This window comes from Xenopus laevis, chromosome 1L (genome assembly GCF_017654675.1).
Source record: "Xenopus laevis strain J_2021 chromosome 1L, Xenopus_laevis_v10.1, whole genome shotgun sequence".
Classification (NCBI taxonomy): Eukaryota; Metazoa; Chordata; class Amphibia; order Anura; family Pipidae; genus Xenopus; species Xenopus laevis.
The window spans coordinates 101,140,445-101,163,196 of record NC_054371.1 but is presented as its reverse complement, the minus strand read 5'-3'; the positions used below and the strand labels follow the sequence as shown (position 1 = coordinate 101,163,196).

At 37.6% G+C, this 22,752-nt stretch overlaps 2 protein-coding genes across 4 annotated transcripts in view; both read left to right on the top strand.

Annotated features, from left to right (window-relative positions):
• Positions 1–14,238, top strand: part of hmg20b.L (high mobility group 20B L homeolog) — a 28,104-nt gene extending 13,866 nt beyond the window's left edge. The window contains exons 6-10 of one of the 3 annotated variants that reach the window (XM_041583232.1): positions 1,373–1,425; positions 1,759–1,837; positions 2,527–2,742; positions 7,159–7,291; positions 13,203–14,238. In XM_041583232.1, the coding sequence (XP_041439166.1) occupies positions 1,373–1,425; positions 1,759–1,837; positions 2,527–2,742; positions 7,159–7,291; positions 13,203–13,215 (494 nt within the window). In that variant the 3' untranslated portion in view covers positions 13,216–14,238. 3 annotated transcript variants of the gene reach the window in all.
• A 4,036-nt stretch (positions 14,239–18,274) lies between these two features.
• The window catches only part of LOC121393212 (PDZ domain-containing protein GIPC3-like), a 44,034-nt gene continuing 39,556 nt past the window's right edge, over positions 18,275–22,752 (top strand). Inside the window, exon 1 of the mRNA XM_041561108.1 lies at positions 18,275–18,638. Within this exon, the coding sequence (XP_041417042.1) occupies positions 18,330–18,638 (309 nt within the window). The 5' untranslated portion in view covers positions 18,275–18,329. The remainder of the gene's footprint in view (positions 18,639–22,752) is intronic.

Sequence of the window (22,752 nt, the reverse complement as noted above, 5' to 3'; positions counted from 1 at the left end):
ACGTTCCAATTTGGCCACCCCATCATAGTTTTCTGAGGTTTGCCTTCAAAAATCACTACTACCAGTTCGTGGCCCTCCCATTCGGACTATCATTGGCACCCAGGGTCTTCACCAACCTCATGGCGGTGACAGCAGCAACGCTTATACTCCACGGGATTTCTGTAACACCTTATCTCGACGACCTTCTGTTGAAGGCCAGGACGAGAGAGAAAAGCGAGCAGGACCTACAGAAGGCGATTGCTCTCCTACAAGAATTCGGTTTGACTATCAACTGGGTCAAGTCCAATCTTCATCTCAGTCACCAGATGACATTCCTCTGCCTAGAGTTCAATACACTCACACAGCGAGTGAGCTTACCTGTGGACAAGCAGGAGAAAATAATAACTCAGAACGACCTTTTGCTTCACACTCAAAAACCTACCATTCACATGACGATGAGAGTGCTGGGACTGATGGTGTCTTCCATCGAAGCGGTACCATTTGCACAAATACACTTATGTCCTCTTATGTCCTCTTCAGGGGGACACAGGGCTTCCCGTCCCTAATGCAAGTTGACCATGTTGTCGACATGGGAATTAGTTCCTGGTTTACCAGTTCTGCAGTTTTTGGTTTTATATGTTTATATTCAGCAGTCTCTTTGGTACAAACTGATGTGATTGGTTGGGTGTGGGGTTAAGCCAGTCTACCTGGCACACCCCTTTATTTATCTAAGTGTCCTGCCTCCTTGAGGGTGGAGCTTAACCCCACTCGTTCCCTGTGTCCCCGTTATTGACTACAGAGAAACAGATATAACGGTAAGTTAAAAAATCCTGTTTTTTGTATGAGAAAAGCAGATCCACTGTCATGTGCTACTTCCTTTAGCTCCATTGACAGGCATGGCGTCGACCTGTGTGGAGTTTCACTGAGCACATATCGGCGTGAAAATTCATAGTTCTGCATTACTGTGCTGATATTTGATCCATTTAGCTCCACACAGGCTGTCACACCATGCCTGTCAATGGATCCTGTGTACAAAATGCAGGTGGAGGAAAGTGTATGATCTACAGCATGTTCCCTTGGCCTAAAACTTTTCAACCAACACAGTTAACTCCCCAGAGTTGAATCTCGTAATTCAGTTAACACCCCATACTAGAACTTTTTTTACCCTGCAAATTGTCTAGTGATTTCTGTTTGCTAATAATTTTGGCATCAGTGCACATAATATACCCAATTAATGGTTCTTCAAGACTGATTTCTGATGATAGTAACATGTTACAGTAAAACAAGTTAACTTTTAATATCCCTTTATTGGGGATTGTTGGCTAGCAACAGAGTATTATTTAAGTGGTGAGTTTGGGGATGCTTCAGTCAGCATGTTTTTTTTGATCCACAGAAGAAACCAGTGCGGCAGCTATCAGCACCTTGTTAAATGGACACATACAAAAAGTGGGTATAATAAAAATATTTCTGTCTGTTTCATTTCTTTTTTTAATTTTACACTTTTGCTTAATTTTACGCTTTTGTTAAGTCTCTCAAGAATGATAAAGCCCAAGATTTCTGATACCTATTACAGCAAAAACATACTTGCATACTTTTTTATGCCTGTTTGCATCACCTTCATTTTTTCATGCTGATATTGTGCAAGCCATGCTCCTTCAATGCAAACCTATTTTCAACATATGTGTTAATTAATTTATTTATTTTGCTGTGACATTGTTCTGAGCTTTCACCTAAAATTGTATTCTGAAATAATATGATGATTTTTGCCTCATACCACAGACTGGTGATCCCCAGACTGATGGGTTTTCCAGTTTTGATATGACTATATTTACAGAAGAGTTTCTGGATCAGAACAAAGGTTTGTTATTTTCTCAAAAAAATCTGTTCTTTCACTCATCTCAGGGCATATTTACTAAGCTCGAGTGAAGAAATAGAATAAAAAAAATTTTGAATGATTTTTTTGGCTACTTCGACCTTCGACTACTATCTGATCGATGCCAGATCATAATTAAATGATGATATCATCTAAAGAGGTCAGCAGACCTCTTCAGCAGACTTGTGCCCATAAAAGACTCTTGAACGGCCATTTTAAGGTCTTCCAGTCGGACATTTGTAGATGCTTTCCCTCAGTTAGTTGTTTCCTGTTTGAATGATGTAAAGGTTGTTGCCAATCACACTCTTCTGTCTGCTGGTTTCTCTGCTAAGTATAAGAGGCTTTTAGAGCAACTGGAATGGCAGAAAAGGAGAAATAAAAATATTATAATTATAATTCCAGGATCTTAAATAATATGCAAGAAAAACTTCTTAAGTTGCATGTAGCATGCATATCAAAACCATTTTAAAATATGAACAACACCAGCCTGCCTATGTCCCCATATATTCTGATAAGTGTAGTCATTCACTGATTTTCATCGAGCAGTAGTTTGTTCCTTTTCGCTCCAAAACTGTGAAATGATTTCACATTTACATGGTTCTCTTTGGCATAAGCATGATTTTTTATGCTGTGAGAAAAACGAATTTTGCAATTGTGTTCCACTTTTTCCATAGTCCGTGAAGCAGAGCTAAGAAGACTGCGCAAGATGAATATGGAGTTTGAGGAGCAGAATGCTATCTTACAACGACACACAGAGAGCATGAATTGTGCCAAGGAGAGGCTAGAACAAGAACTTGCTCAGGAGGAAAGGCAAACAATGGCTCTCCAGCAGCAGATTCAAACTATCCGCCAGATTCTATTGTCTAGCTTTTCTTCCTTGCCAATTCCAGGTTAGTCATTATGGAAGCATTGTAATATATATATATATATATATTATTTATATATATATATATATATATATATATAATATAATTAAATCAAAAAAATGCAGCTCAATCCCTTTTTATTGGGTGCACATGGGTACGGCTTGATATACAAATTAATAGAAATTTACCCCAGCACTCCAACATATAGCCCCCTGGGAAACCTATTTTTGCACAACTGAACTGTAACTAACACAAAAAAGAGACACTTTTAGTTACAAAGTTTGTACAAAGCATGCATAAGCTGACGCGCCCCGTCAAGGCAGTGTCCGTGCGTCAGTCCTATCCTAAGTGAAAAAAGTATTATCTTTGGGGGGAGAAAGATCATACCTGCTTTTCTCTTTGTCTAGCATGATCTCTTCCAAAGACACCATTAAGCGGGGGTTGGGAGAGCAAGCATCAAGGAGAGCGCCACCTCCCCATATATAATATAATTAAATCAAAAAAATGCAGCTCAATCCCTTTTTATTGGGTGCACATGGGTACGGCTTGATATACAAATTAATAGAAATTTACCCCAGCACTCCAACATATAGCCCCCTGGGAAACCTATTTTTGCACAACTGAACTGTAACTAACACAAAAAAGAGACACTTTTAGTTACAAAGTTTGTACAAAGCATGCATAAGCTGACGCGCCCCGTCAAGGCAGTGTCCGTGCGTCAGTCCTATCCTAAGTGAAAAAAGTATTATCTTTGGGGGGAGAAAGATCATACCTGCTTTTCTCTTTGTCTAGCATGATCTCTTCCAAAGACACCATTAAGCGGGGGTTGGGAGAGCAAGCATCAAGGAGAGCGCCACCTCCCCATATATAATATAATTAAATCAAAAAAATGCAGCTCAATCCCTTTTTATTGGGTGCACATGGGTACGGCTTGATATACAAATTAATAGAAATTTACCCCAGCACTCCAACATATAGCCCCCTGGGAAACCTATTTTTGCACAACTGAACTGTAACTAACACAAAAAAGAGACACTTTTAGTTACAAAGTTTGTACAAAGCATGCATAAGCTGACGCGCCCCGTCAAGGCAGTGTCCGTGCGTCAGTCCTATCCTAAGTGAAAAAAGTATTATCTTTGGGGGGAGAAAGATCATACCTGCTTTTCTCTTTGTCTAGCATGATCTCTTCCAAAGACACCATTAAGCGGGGTTGGGAGAGCAAGCATCAAGGAGAGCGCCACCTCCCCATATATAATATAATTAAATCAAAAAAATGCAGCTCAATCCCTTTTTATTGGGTGCACATGGGTACGGCTTGATATACAAATTAATAGAAATTTACCCCAGCACTCCAACATATAGCCCCTGGGAAACCTATTTTTGCACAACTGAACTGTAACTAACACAAAAAAGAGACACTTTTAGTTACAAAGTTTGTACAAAGCATGCATAAGCTGACGCGCCCCGTCAAGGCAGTGTCCGTGCGTCAGTCCTATCCTAAGTGAAAAAAGTATTATCTTTGGGGGGAGAAAGATCATACCTGCTTTTCTCTTTGTCTAGCATGATCTCTTCCAAAGACACCATTAAGCGGGGGTTGGGAGAGCAAGCATCAAGGAGAGCGCCACCTCCCCATATATAATATAATTAAATCAAAAAAATGCAGCTCAATCCCTTTTTATTGGGTGCACATGGGTACGGCTTGATATACAAATTAATAGAAATTTACCCCAGCACTCCAACATATAGCCCCTGGGAAACCTATTTTTGCACAACTGAACTGTAACTAACACAAAAAGAGACACTTTTAGTTACAAAGTTTGTACAAAGCATGCATAAGCTGACGCGCCCCGTCAAGGCAGTGTCCGTGCGTCAGTCCTATCCTAAGTGAAAAAAGTATTATCTTTGGGGGGAGAAAGATCATACCTGCTTTTCTCTTTGTCTAGCATGATCTCTTCCAAAGACACCATTAAGCGGGGGTTGGGAGAGCAAGCATCAAGGAGAGCGCCACCTCCCCATATATAATATAATTAAATCAAAAAAATGCAGCTCAATCCCTTTTTATTGGGTGCACATGGGTACGGCTTGATATACAAATTAATAGAAATTTACCCCAGCACTCCAACATATAGCCCCCTGGGAAACCTATTTTTGCACAACTGAACTGTAACTAACACAAAAAAGAGACACTTTTAGTTACAAAGTTTGTACAAAGCATGCATAAGCTGACGCGCCCCGTCAAGGCAGTGTCCGTGCGTCAGTCCTATCCTAAGTGAAAAAAGTATTATCTTTGGGGGGAGAAAGATCATACCTGCTTTTCTCTTTGTCTAGCATGATCTCTTCCAAAGACACCATTAAGCGGGGGTTGGGAGAGCAAGCATCAAGGAGAGCGCCACCTCCCCATATATAATATAATTAAATCAAAAAAATGCAGCTCAATCCCTTTTTATTGGGTGCACATGGGTACGGCTTGATATACAAATTAATAGAAATTTACCCCAGCACTCCAACATATAGCCCCCTGGGAAACCTATTTTTGCACAACTGAACTGTAACTAACACAAAAAAGAGACACTTTTAGTTACAAAGTTTGTACAAAGCATGCATAAGCTGACGCGCCCCGTCAAGGCAGTGTCCGTGCGTCAGTCCTATCCTAAGTGAAAAAAGTATTATCTTTGGGGGGAGAAAGATCATACCTGCTTTTCTCTTTGTCTAGCATGATCTCTTCCAAAGACACCATTAAGCGGGGGTTGGGAGAGCAAGCATCAAGGAGAGCGCCACCTCCCCATATATAATATAATTAAATCAAAAAAATGCAGCTCAATCCCTTTTTATTGGGTGCACATGGGTACGGCTTGATATACAAATTAATAGAAATTTACCCCAGCACTCCAACATATAGCCCCCTGGGAAACCTATTTTTGCACAACTGAACTGTAACTAACACAAAAAAGAGACACTTTTAGTTACAAAGTGTCTCTTTTTTGTGTTAGTTACAGTTCAGTTGTGCAAAAATAGGTTTCCCAGGGGGCTATATGTTGGAGTGCTGGGGTAAATTTCTATTAATTTGTATATATATATATATATATATATATATATATATATATATATATATATAGTCAACTACAAGAGGTCCTCTGCACTCAACCCATTATCAATATATTTAAGACAGCGACATTTTGTGCATACTGCTACTAAAAAATGCCTTACCCTTTAAACAACACAGGGATTGTTTGTCCATATATTGCAATATATTTAAGCTGGCCAACTACGTCAAAGTCATCCCATATCTGGCCAGTCCTACGCTTAATTTTCATCTGATTCATTAAGAATTCAATTGCTTAATTATACATTTTACAAAGGGACTAAGTTTTACCTGCAACTTACTAGCTGCTTTCAAAGTAAAACTCCCAACCTTGGCTGCCCTTTTATTAGACACCAGTGGGATCACCTGACCATAGCTGGAAGGGGTGGGAGCTACAACATGGAGCTGGTCACTGCTCCTGTATAACTATAATAAACAAGGGAAAGTTGTGCTCACCACTATTTTTTAAAACCATTAGGCGGGGGTGCAATGAGGGTGTGACCACAAAATACATATAGTCAACTACAAGAGGTCCTCTGCACTCAACCCATTATCAATATATTTAAGACAGCGACATTTTGTGCATACTGCTACTAAAAAATGCCTTACCCTTTAAACAACACAGGGATTGTTTGTCCATATATTGCAATATATTTAAGCTGGTCAACTACGTCAAAGACATCCCATATCTGGCCAGTCCTACGCTTAATTTTCATCTGATTCATTAAGAATTCAATTGCTTAATTATACATTTTACAAAGGGACTAAGTTTTACCTGCAACTTACTAGCTGCTTTCAAAGTAAAACTCCCAACCTTGGCTGCCCTTTTATTAGACACCAGTGGGATCACCTGAATATAGCTGGAAGGGGTGGGAGCTACAACATGGAGCTGGTCACTGCTCCTGTATAACTATAACAAACAAGGGAAAGTTGTGCTCACCACTATTTTTTAAAACCATTAGGCGGGGGTGCAATGAGGGTGTGACCACAAAATACATATAGTCAACTACAAGAGGTCCTATATATATATATATATATATATATATATATATATATATATATATCCTGTGAGCACTCACTTATGTGTTGCAGGCTGCTGTACTCTCAAAAATGCATTACTGTTATCAAAGTGAGTGTCATGCCCATGATAGTGTGCTTAGGGTGGCAATTCTTTTTTTTAGAAATATGATACTGATGTGTCAGCCGAGTTGAAACGTTTTAAAAGTGTTAGAATAGTTTTTTTTTATTGTATCTGATAATTTTTCTTCAGCTTTAATTAACAAAATGGCAACAAATACTTTGCAGTGCAAAGAGATTCTTTCAATACTAAAATAAATCTAATGTTTAACTTTTTACAGGTACAGGGGAGACACCAACATTAGGAAACCTTGATGTGTACATGGCCAAACTTCATAATCTGATAGAGGGTAACCCAACTCAACATGAAAAACTGGTTATCAAGATAAAAGAGGTTTTGTCCCGGATAAACAGGTACGTGGTCGTGAATAATGCATATATGCGAGAGTCAGAAGTGTAAAATAAACAACAACTGTTGTAAATCAAATAATTACTGCTTTGTGGCCAGGTTGCCTCAAATTAACTGGACTGCTGACAGGCAGCCATTATAAGAATTTATAATTTTGCCTTGATATAGGGCTGTTCATTTTACATTATTCTGTTATGGAGATTCCACAGATCTGCACCAACCTAATTCTAAATGCAACCTGTCCATATCTAAGGCTGCTTATCACTCTGTTTAATATACATATATTACAATTACAGTTTATATACTGTAAATGAAACATTTGTCCAACTGACTTTTTTTCCATTGAATAGTGGTAAATACATCTGTTGAAACAAGAGGAAAGTTTTTTTTTCTTTTTTTACAATTGGCACAAGGGGTTTCCAATTCAAAGCCCAGCAAAGGAATTTCCTACATTGTAAATAGCATATTAAATGATTTATTGGTGAGGTTAGAATCATCCCTTGCAAGAAAGATGCGGTTGTGTCCTACATTTGATATACACCTATGCTAAAGATGTTCAAACTTAATTCTTTTTCATGGTAACGTTGCATGTGTTATGTCAAATAGGGTACATACTTTATTTCTACATGAGGTCATTTCAAAGTAATAGCATTTTATTTACCATATGTGTTTTATTGTGGATCAAAACTTTATATGCACTTTAATTTTTTAAAGGTTTTTATTTTATTGTAATCATGACAAAGAAACACAAACAATACAAAAAAAACATGCAGTCAATGTAAATAAACCCTTCAGAGCATAATGATGTCTATGTGGTCCCATAAAGTGTGCACTCCCATTTAACTAATAATTAATGGACATGCACCCACTCCCCTCCCCCACTAAAAAATGTAATCAATGAACAGCCTCTTTGAAACCTTTAAATACCTGCCACTCCGGTTGTTGCTGCAGAATCCATTTAATCACTTAGGATTCCTTCTCCAACACACACAATCCCCTCCCTTGGGAAATTACTTTGGCTGTTGGCTACTAAGCATGCTCAGATCTTCTCAACTCAGATTACTAAATCTTTTACAAATCATTATCACGCTCTGGAATTTCTAATACTGTTTAAAGGGAGAATCAACTTGGTGTATGTAAAATTATAACCATGGAAATACAGATGAATGGAGGGCACACCTTATTCAAAAAAATACAAGAGAAAACAATGCAGTGGGAGGTGCAAAATAACCTTTAGGTCACCCCTACAGAGCAACCAAATATAATACATACAAAAAGTTAGGTCTGCACACTCAAATACGAATCTTGAGATTCAGGTGGTAAGATTGAAATATGTTTTACTAGTTAAAAAAGAACAAGCAAACAAGAAGCATAATGTTTAACAAAAACAGAAAACATTTCACATGATGCTAATATACATAGCACCCTTAAGGTACAAGCAAGGCAGAAAAGAAGACTACAAGGAGCGAATACACCTGCCAAAATGAGAATCCCCTTGACAAAGGCTATTTGCCGAAACGTTGGGGTTATTCTCATTTTGGCAGGTGTATTCGCTCCTTCTAGTCTTCTTTTCTGCCTTGCTTGTACCTTAAGGGTGGTATGTATATTAGCATCATGTGAAATGTTTTCTGTTTTTGTTAAACATTATGCTTCTTGTTTGCTTGTTCTTTTTTAACTAGTAAAACATATTTCAATCTTACCACCTGAGTCTCAAGATTCGTATTTGAGTGTGCAGACCTAACTTTTTGTATGTAAAATTATAACCCTCAGGAAATCATATACCTACGGTTAATTAATGCTGAAACCAATTTGTTTCTAAGCTATTACTTTAAAATAACCTGGTTGATAAGAGTGAAGTCCCCAAATCAACTTTGTGCTGAAAGCTAATTTTTTTTTCACTTGCTGAAAAGCCATTCAACTTTTGAAGCAATCAAATGTATCTGCCAGTACAACTGCTTCAAGGAGTGGATTCTACAACTTCACAGCTCACTGTGAAAAACCTTTTTGATGGTGAATAAAGCATCAGAGTTTATGGCACACTTCTATATTTATACATAATTATATCTCCCCTTAAGCTTCTCCGGTGTAAACATTCCCATCTTGGACAGTCTTTCTACATGACTGCGACTTTCCATACCCTTAACCAGTAGTGATGTGCGGGTCGACAAATTGTCGAACCTGCACCCAAACCTAGCCCGCCACTGAGCACGAGCAAACCTTATCCACCACTCTGGTTCCCCTTCTATGCCCCCAGGGAGGGCATCTATAAATAGATGCTCCCGGAAGCAGCACATAGTTAGTTAGTTAGTTAGTTAGTTAGTTAAATTGGGTTGAAAAAAGACAAAGTCCATCAAGTTCAACCCCTCCAAATGAAAACCCAGCATCCATACACACACCCCTCCCTACTTTTAATTAAAATTCTATATACCCATACCTATACTAACTATAGAGTTTAGTATCACAATAGCCTTTGATATTATGTCTGTCCAAAAAATCATCCAAGCCATTCTTAAAGGCATTAACTGAATCAGCCATCACAACATCACCCGGCAATGCATTCCACAACCTCACTGTCCTGACTGTGAAGAACCCTCTACGTTGCTTCAAATGAAAGTTCTTTTCTTCTAGTCTAAAGGGGTGGCCTCTGGTACGGTGATCCACTTTATGGGTAAAAAGGTCCCCTGCCATTTGTCTATAATGTCCTCTAATGTACTTGTAAAGTGTAATCATGTCCCCTCGCAAGCGCCTTTTTTCCAGAGAAAACAACCCCAACCTTGACAGTCTACCCTCATAATTTAAGTCTTCCGTCCCTCTAACCAATTTAGTTGCACGTCTCTGCACTCTCTCCAGCTCATTTATATCCCTCTTAAGGACTGGAGTCCAAAACTGCACTGCATACTCCAGATGAGGCCTTACCAGGGACCTATAAAGAGGCATAATTATGTTTTCATCCCTTGAGTTAATGCCCTTTTTTAAAGACAGAACTTTATTTGCTTTAGTAGTCACAGAATGACACTGCCCAGAATTAGACAACGTGTTATCTACAAAGACCCCTAGATCCTTTTCATTTAAGGAAACTCCCAACACATTGCCATTTAGTGTATAACTTGCATTTATATTATTTTTGCCAAAGTGCATAACCTTGCATTTATCAACATTGAACCTCATTTTCCAGTTTGCTGCCCAGTTTTCAAGTTTAGACAGATCACTTTGCAAAGTGGCAGCATCCTGCTTGGAACCTATAGTTCTGCACAATTTAGTATCATCTGAAAAAATAGAAACAGTACTTTCAATGCCCACCTCCAGGTCATTAATAAACAAGTTGAAAAGCAAGGGACCTAGTACAGAGCCCTGCGGTACTCCACTAACAACACTGGTCCAATTAGAAAATGTTCCATTTACCACCACTCTTTGTAGTCTATCTTTTAGCCAGTTCTCTATCCAGGTACAAATACTATGTTCCAGGCCAACATTCCTTAATTTAACCAGTAACCTTTTGTGTGGCACTGTATCAAATGCTTTAGCAAAGTCTAAGTAAATCACATCCACTGCCATCCCAGAATCGAGGTCTCTACTTACATTCTCGTAAAAAGAAATTAAGTTAGTCTGGCAAGATCTATTACGCATAAAACCATGCTGGCACAAACTCATAGTATTATGATTTGCTATGAAGTCCAGTATCTTATCCTTTATTAACCCTTCGAAAAGCTTTCCTAATACTGACGTCAGACTAACTGGCCTATAGTTTTGAGGCTGAGAACGGGATCCTTTTTTGAATAGAGGCACCACATTAGCAATTCGCCAGTCTCTCGGCACTATGCCAGATCTCAATGAATCCTGAAAAATTAAGTAAAGAGGTTTGGCAATCACAGAGCTAAGCTCGCTAATTACCCTGGGATGAATACCATCTGGCCCTGGACCTTTGTTAATCTTAACATGTTCAAGTCTCTTTTGAATTTCTTCATGTGTGAACCATGCATCATTAGTTGTATTACTAGAATTGGGAGTGTTAAGAAGGAAACCTTCACTTACTGGTTCTTCATTTGTGTAGACAGATGAAAAATACGAGTTCAGAATCTGCGCTTTTATTTTGTTTTCATCAACCAGCTGACCCCCCTCTGATAGTAAGGGTCCCACCCCTTCCTGCTTCATTTTTTTACTATTGACATATTTAAAAAATAATTTTGGATTTTTTTTACTGCTTGCTGCAATATCCTTTTCTATAGCAATTTTAGCTTGCCTTATAGCTTCTTTGCATGATTTATTGGCCTCCTTGTACCTTATAAATGTTTCGGCTGTACCAGCTAACTTGAAAGCCTTAAAAGCACGTCTTTTCTTACCCACCTCAACACCAACGCTTCTATTGAACCAAAAAGGTTTTGCTTTGCAACGACGTTCCTTGCTTACAAGTGGAATATACTGACAAGTATATTTATTAAGCAGCATTTTAAAGACTTCCCATTTTTGTTCTGTGTTTAACCCTGTGAAAAGCATTTCCCACTTAATATGTTGCATAGATGCCCTTATACTGTCAAAGTTTGCACGTCTGAAATTTAGTGTTTTAGTTACTCCCTTATAGAATTGCTTCTGCAACAGAATCTCAAAGGAGACCATGTTATGATCACTATTCCCTAAATGCTCCCCCACACAAATGTTAGAGATGAGTTCAGTATTGTTAGTTATTACAAGGTCCAAAAGAGAGTTATTCCTAGTAGGTTCTTGAACGAGCTGGAATAAAAAGTTGTCATTCAGCATATTTACAAACCTACTAGCTTTTTCTGTCTTAGCAACCCCATTACCCCATACTTAGATTGCTGTTAGAATTCACTATGTGCCTGACGGTCCGAACCTGACCTGCAGGTATCTGCCCACACATTATATTTACCAGCTTAATTGCCTATTTTGTTGGTTACTTTTATCCTCCATGTTGGTTCTATATCTGATGCTCTGCCCTTCAGTTACATCCTGCAGTGTTAGTGTTCCTGCACAAAACTGCAGTGTGTTGGTGGTGGTGCAGATACCTGGCTTGATATCACAATCTACAGAAGAAAGCAAAACAGGAACCACACTTTGCTTTCTACTCCATATATTTCCTGTCAATATACTATTTCTTATTGCACATTTTTTATTTGCTTTCCAGTTTTAATGGGAAAATACAGGGTATACCCCCCTTTTTGACATGACCCCACACAACTGGGCTCATGTTTCAAAAAAAGACAGTGCATACATAGAGGCCTATTTACTAATTTTTGAGGTTGAACGCTAGCTTATTTATGAAATAAACAACAAAATAGTCTTGCATTCTAACATCTGAGGAAGGCTGTTAAAACATGTAGTGCAAGACTTTCCTGTAATAAACATACTATGATGCCATAATGCATGTTGTACTCTCTGGGTAACATTTTCAACATATTTGGAACTTTGTTAAAGACTATTCCCATTAACTTCCCAACTTTTTTTTCAGTCTTTTTTGTTAATAAATTCTGACTATTCATGGTTTTCGAAAATATTCGAACCTATATATCTTACCTGTCAGAAATAAATGCATATATATGTTTTTTACACAAACACACCTGATCCACTGCTTAGGTAAGCAATTCCCTTCCCCTGACTCCAAGTAAAAGCACTCTGGGAATAGAAGTTATTTCTACTTTTCTGAGCACAGCTGCACTGTCCACCCTGTCCCTTCTAAGTTTCCATCTGATCCGAAGCTGGATGGGCTCATATCAAAAAAGGGGGTAGGGAGTTATATTTTCTCTTAAACTTTTCTGTATGTGTCTAGGCTGTGTAGCTACACTTGTGTTTTTGTGTTTTTCCTTTTTATCTATTATCTTTCACCATTTGCACTTGTTACTATTTCTCATAATACTATTGTGGGCAATGCATATATGCTTGATTGTGTTTGTGTCTTTTTAGTGATCACCTGTGATATGAAAAGTGGAGAAGCAGAGAAAACCTCTATCAGCTCTTCAAAATTTTATAAAAGTAGGGCAAGAAGGTGTCTGGTATTTAACTATGTGTAAAGTGGAAGAATGACAGGCAAATAGGAAAATTAATGGAAAAAAATGTGAAAGAACTTATGATGACTATTCCTTTTCAGTTATACAATTCCTTGCTATTTATACAAAAATCTCAATTAAGCACAGACATAGCAGCTCTGTCTGTCTCATCATACATTTCAGCTTAATCTGTAGGTTCAGAATTCAGGTCAAACAGATAAAATACATACATGTTGAAAAGTACAAATATGCATATTTTAAATCGTCCTGCTAAAGCTCATAGCATTTAAAAGAAGATTTAAAATGTTATTAAAAAACTTAAATTATATAAAGAAAGAATTATAAATTAGACTAAAATAGAGAAAACATCTTACATTATACAGATTGACAACCGTGCAAATATGTACAATACTATAAACAATTTTCTAGCAAATTTGTGGATGTTTTGGGAGTAAAATATGACAATATACATATACACAGAATATGTAATTAAACAAGTTCCTTTGTCAATAATAATTGTATTGAAATATATTAATGGACACTCTAAGATGAATTCCAGTTTTAAAATGGTTTATTTATAAATTGAAAAGGAACTTGAAGAAATGTTCTATGTCTTAAAATGTAATTAAATTAAATAGAAAATGGTCTAAGATGAAACACTACAAAGAACTGGAATTTAATAGTTGCTAATTGCAACTAAGGCTATAACGCTTTGATTAATTATGTTCCATTTTGTCTCTTGCTTGTACTATGTCTGACTTATCCAGAAAGCAGATCATGCAGAGTAGAGATAAGAAATGTTTGATAAACATAGGTAATTACAGATAAATTAGGCCAGGCCACTTTAGATGACATTGCAAAATTTCTCACTGATTTGTCTGGAACGTGTGTTGTATTGCCTTGAAAAAGTTTTTTTCATAAAATAAATGTTTTGTTCTGGTGTAAACAATGAATCAAACTCTGTATGATTTATTTAGAATTTGAAATCAGAACCCCTCATATTTGAAAGTCACAGACCATTTAAAATGTATTTCAAGTAGAGGAGATCTCTAATTCCTCATCCAAGAAAAAAACATACATATAGACCTAGAAAAACAGTTGTGGTGAAACATTTAGAAACATTGAGTAAATGAAAGACTGGAAATAGTTGTCATTGGAGCACCGAGCACAAATGGTTTACAATGGACACAATTCAAGCTGATCCACAGGAAGAAAAAAGAAAAGTACTATTGCTTTGTGAGGCCAGATTGTGATTTGCTAAATCCATGGTAAAACATACTATAATATACAAAAATACTAGATTTTTGGTATGTTATAATTTTCTTGGAACTATCTTCAGGTGTTGGGTCTCTCGGTGCATTTTGTTAATCAACATTCCACAACTTTGTCTTTTTCTATACATTCTTTGTGGTTGTAGATTAAACCTGCTTTCACCTAATCATAGGAGATGCCTGATGCGATTAAAGGGAAACTGTAAAAAGGTATAAAATAAAAAGAGAGGAAGGATGAAAAGGGTTAGGGAAAGGTGCAATGGAGGGGAGTGGAAAGTGCCTAACAAAGTATTTACAATGCCCTTTATATGCATATAAGGATGACCATTCAAACAAGCATACTACCTTTTTCCCAGGACAGCCACACCCAAAAGACAGTCCCAGCCAGTCAGGTCGATGTTAGCTGTTTTTTGGAGATTATTCATCTCTTCTTAGATAGACATAGGAATAAGATCAAGTTAGGATGCACTGTGGATAAAATCCTATAGTCCAATGCTTCAGGTGTCCTTTGTTGATCCAGCAGAGTCTGATTTCCCTGGGAACTCTTGCTATCCCGCACCCACACCAGTGTGTCCAGTTATTTGCATCTCATACTAAAATAGTAAGTTAGGTTGAAAAAAGACACACGTCCATCAAGTTAAACCTTTTAACTTTGTTTAACCTGTCTAACTGCTAGTTGAGAAAGGCAAAAAAACATCTAATACCTCTCCAATTTGCCTCAGAGTGGGAAAGAATTAATTCCTAAATCCAAAATGGCAATCGGACTAGTCCCTGGATCAGTTTGTACTATGAGCTATAAACAGTCCATCAAATCTCTGTGCTATGGGCTGTAGTGTAGCTGCAAGGATTGTTTTATGGCAGAATGGCTGTTGTCCAGGCTTGCACCTTCAGGGTGATGACAGACGGGGAGATTAGTCGCCAAGCAACAAATCTTCTCTAAATGCCTTCCCACCGGCAAGAATGCGAATCACCGGCGGGATCGCATCCATCGGTTCAGAATTCTGAAGTCTTCAGAAAATGGTAGGAAGGTATTTGGGGAGATTAGAGTAGAGAAGATTTGTCGCTGTGCGACTCATCCCCCTGTCTGCCACCACCCTCACAGTTGACATTGATGGAAAGACAGGTATCTGTTAACCCATTGTGTGTATGGGGCTTACTGTGAAATATCCAAAATTCAGTATTACATTCTAAACTCACATTTTGATAAATCTACCCCAATATATAGCTGTGACCACAAAATTGAGGAAACAACTTTAAATCAGGGGATCAGGTTGAGGGATTGAAGTTTCCCTGTATTTCCAGAGCTACACCAGTCAAAAGGTTGATTATTATTAATAAGATGTTTTGGGTAACTATATAAAGTGCTACACTTTTTTGAATGCATGCATCTATTTTACTGGTATGAGTTTTAAAATGGCAATAATGATTCCATAATAAACACCCTACAACAGTTAAAAACAAAATTTCAGAAAAGAAATACAATACATGCAGTTTTGAACCATGCACTTCTAGACATTTTTGTTTTTATTGAGCAAATAAATATTCTAAGGTTATAATTCAGATACTGAAGACAATTGGGAATTTGAAGGATTAGTCCTTGTAAACGGTAAAAAATGAGTTCAATTTGTCATGCTTATTACAATCTAGTATTTTTTCTGGGTATGGGTATATCATGGACATATACTTACATGCCTTGTATGATTATAGGTGGCACAGATAGGTGAAAGGTGCAAAATTGAGCCCTGTATTTATACTCGGTCAAAAGAAATTGTCTTTAGTTAATGCAATATGTACATTGGCACTAGGCTCAAGAGAGTTATGTGCAACTTTTTGGCCTGCAATACCAAGGTGGATTGAACAGCAATTCCCTGAAGGCATAACTAAGCTGCAGTATATTTTATTTCTGAAGTAGACTTGAGGGTGAAAGCCTGTTTTAGAAACAATGTACTGTGCAGTTTAAATACTATGGGACAGATTTATAAAATTTAAGTTTGTGCAAAAAAAAAAGAGCTGGAAGACCTTGTGCGACTTGAATGCTATAGCTTATTTAAAAAAAAAAAACCGCAACAATATATTCTGGTGCACATTTTTCACAGGGAAAAAATCATATGCCAGCAGGAAATACATTGTCCCACTCATTTTTAATAAGGCTGAAAATCTGTAATGTTTTAATAGATTGGGAAAATAAAGTTGTTAGAGAATATTCCCACTGACTTCTATACAACCTTGCCAGCTTTTACTTTCCATGCTTTTTTCTGCTGACTTTTTGGGTTTTCTTTTTTTCATCAATAAATTCCAACTATTCAAGGTTTCAGAAAATAAGTTAGTCATAAGTAAGGCAGACAATGGAGTGAAAATTGTGAAATAGTTTCAGTATAATTGCTGAAATTAGTTATTAAAGTCGTGCCCCTGCCCAATATATGGTATGGAGCAATCCTGGCATTTTGCTGCCCGAGGTGGCCTTTGTTCTACCACCTCCCCACGGCACTCACCATTTCAGGTCCACGTTGCGCTCTCTGCACTAAAAGAGCCAAATTTCCAGGTTGAAAAACAGAAATTCAGCTTGAATTGCTGCATAGAGCCTTAACCCAAATCAACTACTGAGGAATAAATTAGAACACTGACTGCAAGCTAGGCCTTATCCTCAACATCAGTGCCAGCCTTAGTGATGCTCTTGTGGCTAAATGGAAGCATATTCCATGAACAATGTTCCAAATTCTACTAGAAAGCCTTCTGGAAAAAGTAGAAGCTACTGTATTATAGTAACGCAGGGAGGGCCAAATTCACATTAATATCCTTGGTTTGGAAATTATAGTGTTGGACAGGCAGGGGTCCACATACATTTGTCCATATATAGCATAACAATTCTGTTGAAATTACAAATAACAGGGCTTTTTTCATAGTGACTTTTCTACCACTGACACAGAACATCTTAAAGGAATTTGCTAAGCCAAAAAGTCCCATATAACTGCTAACATTGTTTCTATGGCTGAAAGCAAAAAAATGAATGTCAATTTAAAAGTACACAGGAGCACCTGCATTTGCTTTAATGTTAATTGTAGGTGCCCAGTTAATATCAGCCAGATATCATTAGCATGCCGATGCTCTCTTCTCCCAATGGATCTCTTCCACATTATGACCTGGAGGGCTTTTACAATGCATAAAATGGGGGTGGGTGTTGTATTTAAAGGGGCCAAAGAGTCAGCCCAAAATTGTACATTTTATTTCTATTATGGGCTCTCTACATGCCACAGTCTCTGAGGGACCTTGGTTTCCATCGGGACATTTAATAACATAATAAAAGTAAACTTGAAGGTAAAAATCAATTTAACAAACTCCTTTTGTATGTTTGACAAAAGGAACTGCAGTCTCGGTGAAGTCTCTATTTCTATAGCAGAAGGTACAGTGCCATGTTAGTTTGTAGTCACCATAATATTCAACCTGTGCTGTAGCCACTTAATGGGTTAATGCATAGTTGTCTAATTGGTAGATACACTTACATCCCAAGTGAGAACATCTTTCCACGTGCAAGGCAAAGGAAATTGATTTAATATATGCTTCTACTTTGTCTTTTATCCCATGGGATTAGAACTGACAGTCTTGCTGTGGGTAACCTGAGTTGTTGGATAAAGTTTCCAGCACTGTATACCTCACTTTGGTGTCTATTTACAAGATGTAGACTTCAAAGAGAGCAATCCAGCATCTATTATTTATCTCTCTCAGCCTGACAGTCATTGTGTCCCACATACACACCCCTTCCTGGCAAGGGAAGGATGCTGCGCAGCTCAGGAAAAACAGCAAAGGGGACACAACAATCAGAGACAGGCTTCATGGAGAACGGTGTGGCCCCTGAGCAGAAAGAATGCAGAAGGGAAACGCAGAGAAATAAAGAAGGAGCAGAAAATGTGCCGGCTGCTCCAGTGCAAAGCCAGCCAACACCACACCCTCCCCGGATAAGACCAAGGTTGGTGTTTCACACTCAGCTGGCACATGGCAGCTCAACAGAAAGGATTGAAGGCTTTACCAATGTCAAAGAGCTTTATGCTAAAATTGCAGAGGTGTTCAACATCTCTCCAACAGAGGTAAGAGTTTCATGGAATTAAAAAAAATAATCAAAAGAAGCAATGTAATGTTTAATTTCAGGTTTACTTATTTCCTACTGCACAGAATACAACTGTACATGAAAACAGGATATGAGTGGTGTTTCATTTGGAAACCTAATTACTAGTTCTGGGCATAGTGACACAGTATTTTGATATTTTATACATTTAAATTCCTAGTGTAGCTTATTAAGAAGTTGCTCAGTAATCTTGAGACAAATGCTGTAAAGAAAAAGAAATGGAAACTCTCTTTAATTATTCAGCATTTCACCAAGTAATTATATCACAAAAGAGAGTCTTTTATTACTAACTGGAGATAGTATTCCTGTAATGTTCTTGTCAATTTTTGTAGAATTTATGGCAGGGATGCCAAACCAGTGGTTCAAATCTGTTATGAACTACAAATCAGAATCCTCAACCAGCAGATACACATATAAGATCAAAATAACTATCTACAGTATTTATGAGTGCATGGGTGTCAGTAGAACTAAAACATTGTCAAGCTGTTGCAGCATTTAGAGAACAGATCTCTTTGGACACATACTAGCAGTTAGGCAGGTTAAAATAGAGTTAAAAGGTTGAACTTGATGGACGTGTGTCTTATTTCAACCTAAGTTATGTTATTATGTTACTATTTATGTATTACAAGTTACAGTAAGTAAAAACATATTCAGGATTGATGCTTTCTTAGTTGTTTTTCATGGAGGTTGTGCATGCATTATCCTAAATGATGCAAGCTTGCATATTAACTACAAATCCCAACAATTTCTAAATAATGAAAACTGTAATGAATAATGAATGCTGTATGTTAACAGTTTAAGGGCTATGGATTGGATATCCCTGTACAGTTTTATGTAGCAATTAAAACATGTACAACACAAGAAAGTCTTGTGACATAAAGTTTTCACAAACATTTAATTCAGTTACCTATTTTTTTTTTAAAAGTTTTTATTTTCAAGCTTGATACATCCATGAAAAAAACCCAGTATTAAACAGTTCAAATTTACACCAGTCTATCGTGTCCCTGCATGTTCATCACCGCAGCAATACCTACTTAGACTGAAACAGGAAAAGATGTTACAAGCATTTTTAACCTTTTTAACAAAGGATAGCAGGTGTAATAGAGGGAAGGGTAACAGAAGGAAAAGAGGGGGGGGGGTCGGCCGAGAGCGATGCAACCGACTCAGTATATATATCTTGTAGCACATTAACCATTGTCCCAGATCTTACCAAACCGGTCGGGGCAACCTCTACTTAGGTATGTCAATTTGTATAGGGGGAGAGATGCATTCACTAGAGATTTCCAACATTTTAAAGAGGGAGCTCTGGGTAACTTCCAGACTAGGGTAATCGCCTTCCTTGTGTAAAAGTACAGCAACCTCAATAAAATACGTTGGTATTTGTCAAATGTAATATTTTCAACCAAACCTAGAAGGCATGCCTCCGGCGTCCGCACACTCGGTATATTAAGAGTTTGTGTGACGTAGTTAACTACCTTGTCCCAAAATTTGATAAACTACGGGCATGTCCAAAAGGTGTGGAGATAAGTGCCCGTATCTATCCCACATTTAAAGCATATATTATCAGCTTTAAGGCCCATGGAGTGCAGCCTTGCCGGAGTAAGGTAGGTTCTATGTATCATACGGTATTGTATTAGGATATCATTGCTACCTATTACTGAAGGCAGATAGGAATGCATAATATCATCCCAGTCATCCAGATCTAAGTGCGGTATGTCTTGCATCCATTTAGTATTGCATTGTGCATATGGGTTACCCCTTTGTTTATTAAGAGTGTTATAAATGCGAGACACTAACTTCCCCTGATTCGGTGACCTTAGAGTTTCCTCAAGCAAGGAGAGGTACAACTTGGGGGCGGTCGGAAATTGGCAAAGTGCTGCATGTCTTATTTGAAAATATATGTACCACATGTTTCTTGGAAGATTAAACTCAGTTGCCAGGCCCTCATATGATTTAAACCCTTGGTTGTCATAAAGCTGGCCAAGGTATTTGATATTATATCTTGCCCAAAGTGCTGGGTCCGGTATTGTCAGAAAGTGTCTTAGTTTAGGATTGCACCATATAGGTGTGTAGGGGGAGACATCAATTTGACGTGTTTTGTCGTACCTAAGGGCTGTTTCCCAAATTGAAGGTAGCATCTTAAGAGTTGAGGGGGGACATCCCCTATGGGTAGTTCCCCGGAGTATAGTATTGGTGAGTGCCTCAACCGACCCGGCTGCTTCTACCAAGATAGGAAAGGCAGCGTTCTCAGCTGATGGGTTAAGGCTCCATGCTACATACACTAGTTGAGCCGCCAGATAATACAACAGAAAATGCGGGCAAGCCAGACCTCCAAGTGTTTTAGGGGCTGTCAGTGTTTTGAGACTTATACAAGCTTGTTTGTTGCCCCATATAAACGTGCACATAAGCGAGTCAAGTTTGGTAAAAAGATTGAGGGGCAAGGGAACTGGGGAATTATGGAAAAGATACAATAACTTGGGAAGAACCACCATTTTTAAGAGATTGATGCATCCTAATAGATTAAGTGGGAGTCCCGACCAGTTGGTAAGGTTCAAGGACAGTTGCTGGACTACCGGGTCAATGTTAAGTTCAGTTACCTAATTTTACTATTAAAATGGGGTAACTATTAACTCATTTTATCTCATGTTGTCATTCAATCCCCTTTACTACTTACCATGTACGTGAGGAAATATATTACAGGTACAGTAGATGGTTCTCATGGTTTGAGATCATACACTTTTAAACTGCAACACCACTAAAGGTGCCACATCCCTAATTCCTAATTTTTAAGCAGGAGAAGTAAAGCTTAACAAAAACGTAGTCTAGAAATGCTGTAATTATATTTTGGGCCACCATACCTGGTGAAAATAAACCTAATAAGAATAAACCTAATAAATTAATTATATCTAAGTTGGGATCAAGTACTATTTTGTAATTACAGGGAAAAAGGAAATCATTTAAAAAATGTAATAATTTGATTAAAATGGACTCTATGGGAAATGGCCTTCCCGTAATTTGGATATTTCTGGATAAAGGGATTTCAGATAACAGATCCTATACCTGTAGTGTATATATAATTCAGATTCTTGTTATATGGCAGCTCAGAAACCTGTTAACTTTGCATTAGAATTTAATCATCTGCCCTGTACCATCAGTTTATATGACAGGTAAACCACATTTTCTGCTTGATCATTTGTGATGACCCCTAAGCCTAGCTTCTAAGCAGCTGCCCAGAGTATCATTTTCACTCATAACAAAATCCAAGCTGGTGAGCTTCTGGAGAGGCCTGAGTCATTACTACTACTACTACTATAGAGTTGCTGAACCTTCAGGATAGTGCAGTAAGGTCAGTATATAAAATAAAACATTTCTAGTCTTATTTTTAAGGTTTAGATCCTTTAAAGTGACATATTAAATAAGCTGGTTTCAACATTTTTTAACACAATTCATATGTGAGATAAAACGTACCTTGTAAATATATGCAGACCAATGTTGTTATTGTACTAGATAAGTGATACACAAAAATGTTGTTTTTTTTAGATAGTTTTATTTCAGAGCACTAGAACATAGTTAGTTTTTTTAATGTGACATGGACTTTATTTGTGAATGAAACTACACAGCAATCAGATTAGCATAAGTCCATGTCTTTTGGGGGGAAAAAAAGAGCCCTGTACCGTTTCTGAAATGTTCATCTTCACTATCACTCTCTCAGCATCTGTTTCGCTTCATTCTCCCTTCATGCAGGAGTTGGGTGTCAGATATTCATTGACAGTTAGAACCAATAAATCTTATAGGTGGGCTCCTTTTGCTTAGAAGATGTATTAGAACTCACTCTTTTAAAATCACCAGACATCATGTCTCTCTACATGCAGACATAATCATTAAAAACATAAACTTGATTATTTAAGAAACAATGCAGAATATTTCATTGATTGCATTTAGAAGTTTCTTATTTCAGTACGATCAAGCTTATCTTAAATATTCGTGACCGTTCCCCTTTAACAAAATATATAAGCAATGCTGATGTTAGTAATGATGTTTTCTTTATGTCCTACAGGTAGCACCACATGAAGGGT